Source organism: Melospiza georgiana, chromosome 2 (assembly GCF_028018845.1).
Source record: "Melospiza georgiana isolate bMelGeo1 chromosome 2, bMelGeo1.pri, whole genome shotgun sequence".
NCBI classification, from domain to species: Eukaryota; Metazoa; Chordata; class Aves; order Passeriformes; family Passerellidae; genus Melospiza; species Melospiza georgiana.
Genome location: NC_080431.1, coordinates 44,089,656 through 44,102,578, shown reverse-complemented (window position 1 = coordinate 44,102,578; position 12,923 = coordinate 44,089,656). Strand labels below are relative to the sequence as shown.

Genomic DNA, 12,923 nt, shown 5'->3' with positions numbered 1-12,923 from the left:
CATCGAATACATTGCATATCAAACTGCCTTTTATCAAAGGTTAAAAAAACTGAGAGAGTTATTTGACTTATAAAGGAAAAACAAATTCTAGAAATCTATAACTAAGGCATATTACTACCATTCTACTTTTTTTTTTCTTAAATTTCTTTCTGAAAATTATAATAATTTTGAACAAAGAATGAACTCAAAACTCAGTTTCTTTCTCTAAATGTATCATTCTTTTCCTTTAATATCAGTAGTAGCAAAATCTTGGCAATATTTCTTGACTGATTTAGACATTCCCCACCAATCTTGGAATAGAAAGTTGTGTCGCCATTTTCTGACAAAGAAAATATGAATTATAAATAATAAAAAACAAACACCCAATAATACCTTTGTTGTTATCCATTCCTCCAACAGCATAAAGTGTTCCAACTGTAGATTTTCTAGGCTTAGTTCTTGGACTTTGCATGAGAGTTCTTCTTTCTGGTAAAAGATGATATTTCATGGCTTCCAGAATAAGCTTCTGACATTCTAGGTCATCCTTAAAAAGTGCATGATTTTCCAGGTCAGCCAATATCTGTGAATGAAAATAAGTGAATAAAACATCCTAGAAATTCCTAGAAAAGCAATAATATGCAATGAGAGACAAACACAAATGGATGTCACAAGTCTATTTCTTCATTTGAGAACACACAGTTTTGCAGGGTTTTTTTTTTCTTGGAACACAGAGAGAAAATTAAATAGTTGATTTTTAAAGGATTTTAAGGCTAGTGTTTCACCAGCCCTTAAGACTACAGTCTTACCAATCTTTTACTGAAGGCTTTGAAAAAAAATAAATATTGTAGTTGACTTATTTTTAATGGTTTCCAGCACAACACTGAAAGAACCCAGAAGGCATCTCTTTGCAGGAGCATCCCTTATTTTTAAAACCAAACAAAAACAATGTTCCCACCTGAAAGCCAACAATGCTCAGTTCATACAGGTAAAAGAATATTCTATTGTGATTCCAAAGAAGGAGGCTGCAAGTTGTAAATGTTGTGTTTGATTCACTTGCCTATATGCATGTATCTACCAGCTTTTGAGATGTTGTAAATGACCATGTAAGTTTTCAAGATCCCATAGAATTATGCAATCTGGGTTAACCTCACAACTGACCTAGCTCTGAGCAGGAGTTGGACTGAGCTCTCCTGAGGCCTGCTCCCACCTGAATGATTCTCCTATTCTGTGATCTCACTGATGTCAGGCCAGAAGAGTGCAAAGCTGTTCTGGGGTGACGTTATGATGCTTGTATCCCCATTCATCTGTTCTGTGCCTTTAAGACCGGCTCTGAAGAGTGAAAGTTTTGTTTGGTTTTCTCTTATCAGGGACACAGACAGGCAGTACATAGGGCTGTTTTCGCTTTTTGCTTTTTGCTTTTGGCTTTTCTGCTTCACTTGCTGTCTCTCTGCTCTCGCTTTTGCTTTTGCTTCTGCTTATTAGCTAATTTAGTTAAACAGTCCAAATTCCTTCCTGGACTGTTTCTCCTCTCCTGTTTCTGTGATCATCTGAACCTGCTCCGGACTGGGACCTGGGAACACCGAGGGTTTGCACCGTGTGGCTGCAGCAGCTGCCCCAGCGCCAGAGGGACTGAGAACAGAGCAACCACCCCCGAAAGAGACTTTCTGATTTTGTCATCTTTCTCAGAGCGGTGTCATCGGGCATTGTTCATTTTGTGTGCTGGGGGTGCTGTGCCTGTTAAATAAACAGGTTCTTTCCACTTCTCTCCAAGGAATTTTTTCCCGAACCGGTTGGGGGGAGGGGCCGTGTGGGTTTGCTTTCTGGAGGGGCCCTCCTTTGCAGGTTCTCTACCAAATTTGCCCCAAACCAGGACAAAAGCTCATGCAGATTTTGTGCCATATCTGCCAGACCCATATGGGTACATCAGACAACCTAAGACATCCCAATTAGTTCAGGATTTAATTGCATATAACGACATATCTGTACAGAGCAGTAAATTCCTAGATATCATAGAACATTATCTGGGAGACCAAATAATAGTCAGAGAAGCATCTAAAGCTAGCAAGCAGAAGAATCTCATTCCAGGAGTGTAAGGATGTCTTCCTACAGACATATAGATGCAATCATATGCAAATTGTTTTGCAGTTGCCTAAATAGAGGAAGCTAGATTCCTTTTAAGAGCTCTCAGCTATTTCATCTGGACTTCAATGGCTGCAGAAGAAGCTTGAATGTCCTTTGTCAATCCGTCAGATTTTGGCAGATAACACATTTTCTGTGACATCTGAAATATTAACAGCTGGCACATGTAGACAGCTGCTGTCTGCTTCTGATTTTAGGCATTAGTCATGAAATGAATTGATGGTTGAAAGAAAGGCAATAGATAGATGTTGCAGACCCCAGTATCAACACAGGCTGGGGGATGAACAGCCCCAGAGCAGCCCTGCCCAGAAGGGCTTGGGGGTGCTGGTGGGTGAGGGGCTGGGCATGACCCAGCCGTGGGCACTCACAGCCCAGAGAGCCAAACGTGTCCTGGGCTGCATCCAGAGCAGCGTGGGCAGCAGGGACAGGGAGGGGATTCTGCCCCTCTGCTCTGCTCTGACCCCACCTGCAGGGCGACATCAGCTCTGGGGTCCCAGCATAGGACCTGTTGAAGTAAGTCCAGAGGAGAGCCACCAAGATGTTTAGAGGAATGGAACAGCTCTCCCATGAGGAAAGACTGAGAGAATTGGGATTGTTCAGCCTGGAAAAGGCTTTGGAGTGACTTAATTGCAGCCTTCCAGTACCAGAAGTGAATTTACAAGAATGATGAAGAAAGACTCCTTACAAGAGCATGCAGTGACAGGACTATAGGGAATGGTTTCAAATTAGAAGAGTAGCTTTAAATTAGACATAAGGAGAATTTTTTTCTCTGAGGGTGGTGAGGCACTGGAACTGGTTGTCCAGAGAAATTGCGGATGCCACACCCCTGGAGGTGTAAAAATTCAGGAGTTGGGAGGGAGTGGCTTGTGTCCCCTAACTCGGGGGATGCCTCTTAGGGTCCCCACAGAGGTGCTCAAGGCCAGGCTGAATGGGGCTTTGAGCTACCTGATCTAGTGGAAGGTGCGCCTGCCCTTGGTAGGGAAGCTGGAACAAGATGATCTGCAAGGGTCCTGACAACACAAACCACTCTATGATTCTATGACAAAGGTTTTTGTGTATTTGTGTGTGCCTGTTCTGGTTATTATTCAATTAATATTACTAAATAAGAATATTAAAAGTATGTTTATAAACAGGCGTGATAGGCATATTTCATAACACTAGGTTATTTTTTATCTCATAATCTTAAGATTTTTGGTATATTCTTTTGTGATTTTTCTTTTCCTTTACAGTGTTCAGCACACTGCTCAGTAGACTAGAAAATCAAAGATCGGAAGACAAATCATGTCCAGATTTTAGGTAGGATGACTGCAAAATGATTTAACACACATTTAGGACTACAGAACCAACCAGAGTACCCTGTCAACATTAACTAAATAGAATACAGGCACAAGAGAGCTAAGAAATCAAATTACCAGTTTTCTCTGCACAAATTTGAGGTAATATTAAGTTACATAGACTTTCTAATGCTTAATGGAATTAATGAAATTGATGACAAAGGTTTTAATGGCAAGCCTATTATACCAGTCAGGATCAAAGTCCAACAATAATATCAGTGATTTCTTTTTAGACCATTACTCCTTTACCCAGAAATGCTTAGGCTCTTAAAGCAAATGTTTATCTTTAAAATATCTCAACTGAGTTGCCAGGTGTTTCAAATGAAGAAGAAATAATCTGTGAACACTGTTCTGTCCCAAAATTCTGAGACTCAATTCTGAGACTTAATTCACCAACCACAAATAAAAGCTGAATCTCTTTTTCTTTCAGGTTAGAAATTCACCTTAAAAATGAATAGAAAATGGAAAAAAACAACAGAAAAAAATTCAAACAAAAATTTAAAATTGGACAGAAACATTTGTTCATGTCCCTTAAAAATAAATTAATCATTTCTTCTATTAAATTTTTTAAAACATGGGCTAAGTTGTGATAAAAACTGTATTTCTGAATCTCCTAAAGACTAGAAGTTATGAATAAAAAAAATTAAATTGAAGCTACTATTTAGAAATCAGAAGTTATATAAAGCTGTTTCATGTTGTCTAAATTTCAGTAATCTGTGTCAAAGTTTTTCTACTCCATAATGATCTTTCCTGATTATGTCACAACAATCAATATATTTTTATTAAATCAGGATGCACTTGATCAGGAAATTCAGTTAATAAGGATGTTTCCCTGGAAACCATATTATGTTCAGCTTGCTATTCCATGTCTATGACATAATTCATTAAGAGAGAATTGTATCTAATACTAACTGAATATTGCTGGGCTTTGTAATGTGGAAATTCCCAGAGCTGCAGCTTCTCAAAAGACTACAGTATCAGTGCCAGCATAGTTAACTTTACCATTGCTAGAACGTCTCAGACTAGCAATATCCTGAGAATTTTTTGTCCCTTTGTGTCATCATGTTTCTCATTTTTTCCCAATTAAAACCTCCAAAAAGTCCTTCCTTAGACATACTTCCAAAGACTTCCAGCACCATGCTGCAGAGAGCAGGCGTGTTTCAACTCAGTGAAGCACACTCAGTTTGAGATCTGTTGTGTAAAGCATTCAAGAACTGCCAAAAGGAAAATGTCTAATGAGAAAAAAGGAGTAGTTGGGTACTGGTTCAGTGAGCGACTGTGGGTGCACCACAGGACTGCACCGATTGCTGCCTGCCTTGCTCTTACCCTCAGCTGCCTCCTTCCTTCCTTCCTTCCTTCCTTCCTTCCTTCCTTCCTTCCTTCCTTCCTTCCTTCCTTCCTTCCTTCCTTCCTTCCTTCCTTCCTTCCTTCCTTCCTTCCTTCCTTCCTTCCTTCCTTCCTTCCTTCCTTCCTTCCTCTTCCTTCCTTCCTTCCTTCCTTCCTTCCTTCCTTCCTTCCTTCCTTCCTTCCTTCCTTCCTTCCTTCCTTCCTTCCTTCCTTCCTTCCTTCCTTCCTTCCTTCCTTCCTTCCTTCCTTCCTTCCTTCCTTCCTTCCTTCCTTCCTTCCTTCCTTCCTTCCTTCCTTCCTTCCTTCCTTCCTTCCTTCCTTCCTTCCTTCCTTCCTTCCTTCCTTCCTTCCTTCCTTCCTTCCTTCCTTCCCTCCTTCCGCCACTTCCTTCCTTGATGATCAGCTCTGCATTTGTTGCTTCCTGGCAGATCTCCCCCAGCCTCTCTGTTATCCCAGTGATTTGCAGCTATGATTGTGGGAATCTGAATACTTTATTTGAATGACCTTAAGCAAAGTCGCACAAATTCCACATAATCGATCATCTGAGAGATGGAACTGGTCCCTTTCTGCCCTGTGTCATCTAAGATGAAATTCAGCCACCACTAGGGAAACAGTTTCCACCTACCTGGAAAGAAAAAGACCACTTTTTTCCTTTACTCCACTCTTGGGAGAGACTATAAGGCAATGGAAGAAGCAAAGAGCTGCCTCACCAAAGATTCTGTAGTGACTTTATACTTCTGAAGAGGCAGAGAACACCCCCTGGTTATTGAGATAAAACTTTCTATCTTGTGAAAAATGCAAGGCGTGACAATATTCACTCAATCAGGATGACCTAACCTCAGATTCCACCTTGATAGGTGCCTCAGACACAGTAATTGACCAAAAGGGGAGATGATGAAAACACCATCAGATTCCTACCACTAAAATGAAAAACCATGGCTATTTCCTCCAGGACAGGGCTATAAAAGTGAACAAATTGAGAAAGTACTCCCTGCGTACCAAAATTAAATACTCAGCACATGCAAAAGTTTTAATCTGTAATCCAAGAGATTTATATTTCTAAAAGAGGGACAGCATCCTTCAAAATTATGCTTTATGTGGTCATTATCTGCCCATGACTGTCTATTATGATTTAGAATCTTGAATAGTCCTTAAAAACATATAATTATTCTGTACACCACAGATTAGGATTAAATTTCATACCCAAACATATTAATTTTTTCACAGGCAGAAAGCAACTTCCAGTTGTCTAAAAATTATCCCAGTATCTAGATGCATTTTCTCTCTGAAAAACCCTAAAGAGTTCTGTGCCCTTAGAAACTTACATACCAATGTCACACAGAACAGAGGATTAGAATTATCGTAATAGTATTAATAATTATAACAGAAGAACAAAAAGTTAAAAGTCCTCTAAATGCATTGTGAATAAATGAAATGTGGATTTTCATGGCACATTTCATTTTAAAAAAGGCCACAAGTCTCTTCCTTGATCCAAAATATATCCCAAGTCACTTGACAACCTTGAGTCAGAGAATCACATTACCATATGAAACAAAATCCTGAAGAATTAATGACCTAAAGTTTGCATTTTGAATGTTTTTCAAGAGAGAAGTTAGATTAGCCATCATTGTCCTTTTATGAGTCTTCTTCCACGTACAGATTTGTTACAGCTGGTTATTGTTGATGATCACAGTAATGTTGCTGCTAGGAAAAAATAGAATTCTGAAGTATAAGGTCATGATTGTTCTTTGTACAGATTAAAATTAAAAGCAAATAAAGGTTTTATATGAGTTTCTGGAACAAATAAAAATGCTGCTTTGAAATTTTCTACAGAAATAGTTGTATCGTTTCAAAGTCTTACCATGCTCAAGCTGCTCAAGATGTTAGGAAATACTGTGTTTCTATGGACAAAACTCCAATTTGAAGAATTTTTATCTGTCTAAAGCTGCTAGAGGTCATGATTCCTACATCAAAATATTACCATATGAATACAAGCATTTCTATTGATTAATGTGGTGAAAGGAATAAATTTGCTGACATTTTGTGTTTTCTGACTATAAGATAGTTGAAGGAAATGGCTGTAATGTTATTGCAACTGCAAATTTCAATTTAATTAATTGCCATTCTGATTAAAGTTTTATATAAACATACCCATTTTAAGAAAAATCAGGCTATTTATGTTTCACTGCAAACATGAAAGAAAAAAATAGTCCCCCAAGAAGTGTTACTTCTTTTTTTTACATAAGGAATAAACTCTTAGCTAATTCAATTGGATAGCACTTTTTTTGGTATAAAGACTGTTTTTTAATGTATTGGAACTTCTTCGTTAAAAAGCTTTGAATTTATGGGATAGGCATAATAGTGACCTAAGCAATTACAGTTGAAAATTTCAGTTGAAAATTTACCACGTTTTCTTACCAATTTGATGGTCTTGCCTGTGATGAGGTTATGAAAATTAATCACAGGTACTGGGGAATAGAATTAAGGTATGGTTTGCTTCTTTCAATATCAGATTAATTCTTGCTGTTTCAATATTAACTAAATATTCTGCCTAACATCTATTATTGAAAAGAACAGACTTTAATAAGAGATCGTTATGACTGCCTTGACAATGCAAGGTATTAATTTACATGTTTACACTAGAAATGTAAGTGATGGCAGTAGTAATATTATTAAATATTCAAAAATTAAAGTAAAAAAAAGTAAAGAAAAGTAAAATCAGCAAGATATTTCAGTCATTAATAATACTTTCAAAAGGAAAAATATACAAAATATACAATAAATCTTATTTTTATACATACTAAATTAGGTATTCATGAAAAAAATCCGAAGGAAACAGGAGTGAGAAGAGCAGCACATTTGCACCATTTATGTGAGAAAATATTTGGGACTATTTATTAAGCATTAACATTGTAACAATGTTTAAGAATTATACTCAGAGAACAAGAATAAATTTAAAACCTTTAAAAGTTCAGAATAAAATTTTTGATTGCCATCATAAAAACCATCAAAAATTATGGGAAAATTAGACAGTTCTGTACACAAAAAAAGCCCTTTGCTTTTCATAACAGAAAGTACAACATCAAGAATTGCATAATTGTGAATTTACTGCAAAGATACATATCACTTTTTCTTTTAAATTACTAATCTTGAAAGTAAAATGCACTGCAGTCATAGAATTTTCTGCGAATTTTTGCATTCTGAGGTATTATCAATAGTGTCATTTATTATACAGATCCTCATTTGCAATTAGATTTTATATAAAGAAAAAGAAAACATTTAAACCATCCCTCAGGCTGCCCTTTAGGTTTTAAACAATGAAAAAACTATAAAATTTGTTAACTTTTTTGGGGACTTCTAAACATAGAGAACACAAGGTCTCAAAGTGATCCTGTATACCTGAAGTTTCAATTCCATTACTATATTCCATTTGATCCATAGGAACCTTTGCAATATTAATAAACAACCTTTTTGTTTTGCTAAAATTGAATGTATCGAGCTATATCCAACATAACCATCTGCTTTACTCACTTGACTTGTAATCAGGAGGCCTATACTGAATTATTTTAAAAGCTTATTTCTAATTTTTTATTTGAGGTTTTGCTAGCTTTTAAAACAGTAATTTCAATATTTAGTCTTAGAAAAAAATAATGAAAAATATCTGCTATTAATAATACCTCAAATTTATCACATCTCATTTTGTTTTCTACCATCTTTTCTCAGCTCATTGAACATTCTGGATCTCTTCTAAATTCTGTTTTTTCTTATTCATGTTTAATTAATGATTTCAGTAAAGTTTTTTTAGTGCAGAGATTTCCAGGCATTTTTCTGAAGTACAACAAATATTCAGTATATGAAATTCAATATTTGTCTTGCTTATGGACTGAATTATTCATGATGTGTTAGTCAAGCCAGCTGCTCAACCAACTCAGGAAGAAAGACTATATTAAATCCCTCAGATTTCTGTATTCTCAGACAAAGATTATTTTCTTCTCAGCAATAAGATGCAGCAGACCAAGGATCTTTGGACCAGTTCTTCCTAGAAACATGTGGCTAATCGTTTCTTTACAAATAATCTACATCAGGATTTACTGCTTAGACACCACAGACTTTCATTAGTCTCAATGCAAGTCTGTGATCTCTGCAGGCATGCAGGTGATAATATGTTGCATAGAGATCAGTCACATACCAGTAATAATGATTAGTCTCAGACTGGAATTTTGGAAAAAAGATTCAATTGTGTTTTTTCTTTAAAATCCAAATTCTGACATCTACTAAGCTTGCATTTTTGATGACCATAGTCACTGGCTGAGAAAATGTGCTCAGTATTAATTTGATTTACAATTCCTTTTCCCCAACACATTAAATATTATTTCATATTCAGAAGAAATTTTAAACTGGCTTTCTACCCTTCAGTTATAAACAAGTCCTCCCTATTCCTCCCCCACATCAGGGTACAAAATCCAAACCAAAAAACTGAGTATAGCATAGTTGAAGTTTGTTTTCTTTAACTTACCATTAGATTACCCTAAAGAATTTACTAGAGAAACAATCAGCCATGTGCACACACATTCCCTGAGGCTGTACATTTGATACAGAAATAAAGAAATTGACTTTTCCCCCCATTCCTGTCAAATAAACTATGTAATGGAATTGGAACATTCACTGGTAGCATCTGTGGCGAGTAATTAAACTGTGGCATTGGAATCACTTTCACAACATTAACTCTTCTCCAAAGCTTATGGTTTAGCAATCTCATTTATTAAAATCTTTAGCATTGTTTTCTATAAGTAAACCCATGTTATCTTTTATGACACTGTTAAAATTTTAACTTCATTTATAAATATGCCCACACTTTTTTGGCACACATACTGACCTTTGTTGAACTCCTTGTACAACCAGGTCTGTCTTTGAAACTGGTACTAATTTGACCAATTGACTTATCAACTAGATGTATTATTGATTCAAATGTTATTCAGTTTAGGAAAAGAGAAATTGTTTTAAACCCTCCCACCCCAGCTTCTGCCTCCAGTGACATTTTTTAATGACAATTTTATCAACCTATTTCTTTTACAGAGAGGCTGAAATAAGGAGAGCAAAATCTAAGATGCAAGGTTACTACACAATTCTAATGATGCCCAGTTCTACACTTTACTTCATCATCGTATGCTTATTCTCCAGAAAGTTAAGAAAAATATCTTTATTTCAAAATAAATTGCTCCTTAAAGTAAATATTAAGTTTCTAGATAAAGTTAGGTAAGATTAATGTCTTGTAGAGCACCTTGCAGGTTTTCTTCTCTACTCCTTGAGGAAAAAATTAGGTTCATAATTCTGAAAGTTATGTATATTTTGCCATATTATTAAAATACTACATGAGAAATAAGAAAATGTCAAATTGCATTCAAAAGGTCAAATTTAATTCAAAAGAAAGTGAAACAAAATTAATAAAACCCCAATCAGATTTAAAATAAGAGACAGTATAAAAAACACCCCAACACTAGAAGCAACAAAAAGGTTGGCCTTTGACAAAATGCTGGCTGGTCTCCTTTTGTTTGAAGACAGATGCCTTTAGTTGAAGTTCTTTTGAATTGAATTAATTTTTTTTCCTTCTAAAAGTGATAAATAAGAGATTAGGTAAAAGCATGACAGATGCTAACAAATTGAATATAAACATTATTCAGTCAATAACAACTAACAGCCCATATTTGAAAATTACTGGCATTTTATTTTTTTACTGTAGTTACCTCTTAACTGCAGTAAGCTGTAGTCTACCAGAATTGATGTAATATTTATAAAATTCTATTATGAGAATAAGTACAAAGAAATGGAACATAAACGAAGCATATTTTTTTTCCATAAATGATGTTCTCCTGATTAAAATATGATCTTTAGTATTAGAAGTAGGCAAAAACGATAAGAAAACATCACAGACAGGGGATTGTATTTAATCACCTTTTCCAGACAGTACATTTAATTTTTAAATGTTACAAATGTTGAATAGGAAGAATTCTTTTAAGATATTCACAATCTCTGAAATGTTGATGACTCAACTAAAAAAACTAGAAAGGAAATGTGTACTATATTGTGCTTGTCTATTATGCTGAATCAATCTAAGGAATAAGAAAGAAAGCAGAAAAGAACACTACACTACAAAAAATAGGGACTTAACATTATGGAAAGTAAGTCCAAGCCATTTCTTAGCCCTCCCTTTTTCCTTCCTTCTTTATTTAAGAGTGACAGATTTCAATGACATCAACAGCAATAATGGTATTTGCTTCTAAAGCTACCTGTTAACACTTGCTGAAAGCAGTGACTGATCTTTGTCCTAATCACATTCAATAAGTTATATTTGCATGATCTCTGGAGACATGGTTTATGGAACATCAACAATAAGCAATTCATGAGCCTTGCATGGCACTTCCTCTCCCCTGACCATTTTTGGAGGGGAGGGCAGAGTGGCATCCAGCCAGGAGCAACCCACAACAATATGATTGTCAATCTGACAGTCAGTAAGAGAGAAAAATATATAAACCTGCCAAAAAATGACTACAGATCATATGACCTTGTAAAAACATAAGCAACAGGCAAAACATGTCTGCTCAAAATGGAAGACATCATTTTATGTGAATGCAACTGTAGTATGAATGCAACTCATTTAAGAATGGTGCTATTTCAAAGGTCAAGGAAAGATAGCCTCTTAATTGTATGACCAGAGCTTCTAATTGATTATTTAATATAGTCTAATTTATTCATAAATATGTGTTTTCACATGGACACAGTCTATACATTCTAGTGGGGATATGTATGAAACATACTTTAGAAAATTATTTTTCTAAATATTTCACAACACGGAATAGATTTAAGTGGCACAAGTTTATATTTTATGACTATTTGAAAATGTGATTTAATTAGTGGAAATCCAGTCTTCCATTGAATAAATTTACCCCAAAATATTTAGCAGTGAACCATAAGCTCAGTATATAATGAGAAACTGAATAAAAAGACAGGTAAGTTGCCTGTGCGTGATATAAAGAAATAGTATTAAAGAATTATGTTATCATGTTCTTTTATTTCAACAGCACCTTGTGACAGCTTCAAAGCATTTACTGAAACTTTACTGATATTTACCGGTATTTAATAAACTTTACTGGTAATAAAATGCATTTGGAAATTAAGGTCACACAAAACTGTGTTCAGCAGTTATCATTTTCACTATTTACAAATGCTAACATGTCATTTATCTACACAAAAAAAAATCCCAGCCATATTGACAAGAATTTTGGACAATTTTAGAACTATCTAAAAGGCAAAAAAAAATCCTTTGGACTGTATCTTGCACACTGCAATGAAGTATCATCTTTATTCAGGTAAAGTATCAGCTGACAAGCTACATCCACTGCCTGAGAAGCTGCTATGAAAAAGTAAAAATCTAGCTTTACTGTATGATCTATATAAGAAAAGTAAAAACACAACAGTTTATCTTGTGTATACTGGCTACACTCAATTAATGTCATTATACAGGCAACTGAAATTTCAAGCCCAAATTTTTATTGCATTGATAACTTAAGAGAGGAATATGGAGATCATCCTAGAAGCTTGTCAGAAATTCATTTGTTGAGGGCTGGGAACTTATTAATTCTTAAGGTAATTAATTTATCTTTGTTTGCTTGATATTAACATAAATATTTCTTTAAAAATATTGCTTGGCTTAATTGGCTTAAGCCACTTGCACAAAACTAAGCATTTAGCACAAATTGAGATGCCACAGGGTGTCTTAAGAATACACACAGAGCCAGTAAATATAGCTGTGGATTTTTTCTAGAAAAATTGCTTGGAGCCAGGCAGCATAATAAACCATGGGACTTCTCAAATCAGCACACAGGTTTGCTCCTTTGTGTTGGGAAGTGCACCAGATCTTCATTGCCTATAGTGAGAGGTTAGTAATCTAGCTGATGTGGAGAAGCCTGCACACACAGGTGAACAAGAAACTCACTCATACCTTCAGACTTTTCAGATCCAAGTTATAATCTCCTGGTATGCAATTATTTAGAAATGATTGAAAGAATTTACAAAATGTTGCAGAGGCTGACAAAGATTACAGACACCCTTAGGATTTCCCCCCAA

At 35.5% G+C, this 12,923-nt stretch overlaps 1 protein-coding gene across 2 annotated transcripts in view; it reads right to left on the bottom strand.

Annotated features, from left to right (window-relative positions):
* KLHL1 (kelch like family member 1) overlaps positions 1–12,923 on the bottom strand; it is a 185,851-nt gene that overhangs the window by 48,411 nt on the left and 124,517 nt on the right. For both annotated transcript variants that reach the window (XM_058045329.1, XM_058045330.1), the window contains exon 6: positions 373–559. In XM_058045329.1, coding sequence (XP_057901312.1) covers positions 373–559 — 187 coding nt within the window. The remainder of the gene's footprint in view (positions 1–372; positions 560–12,923) is intronic.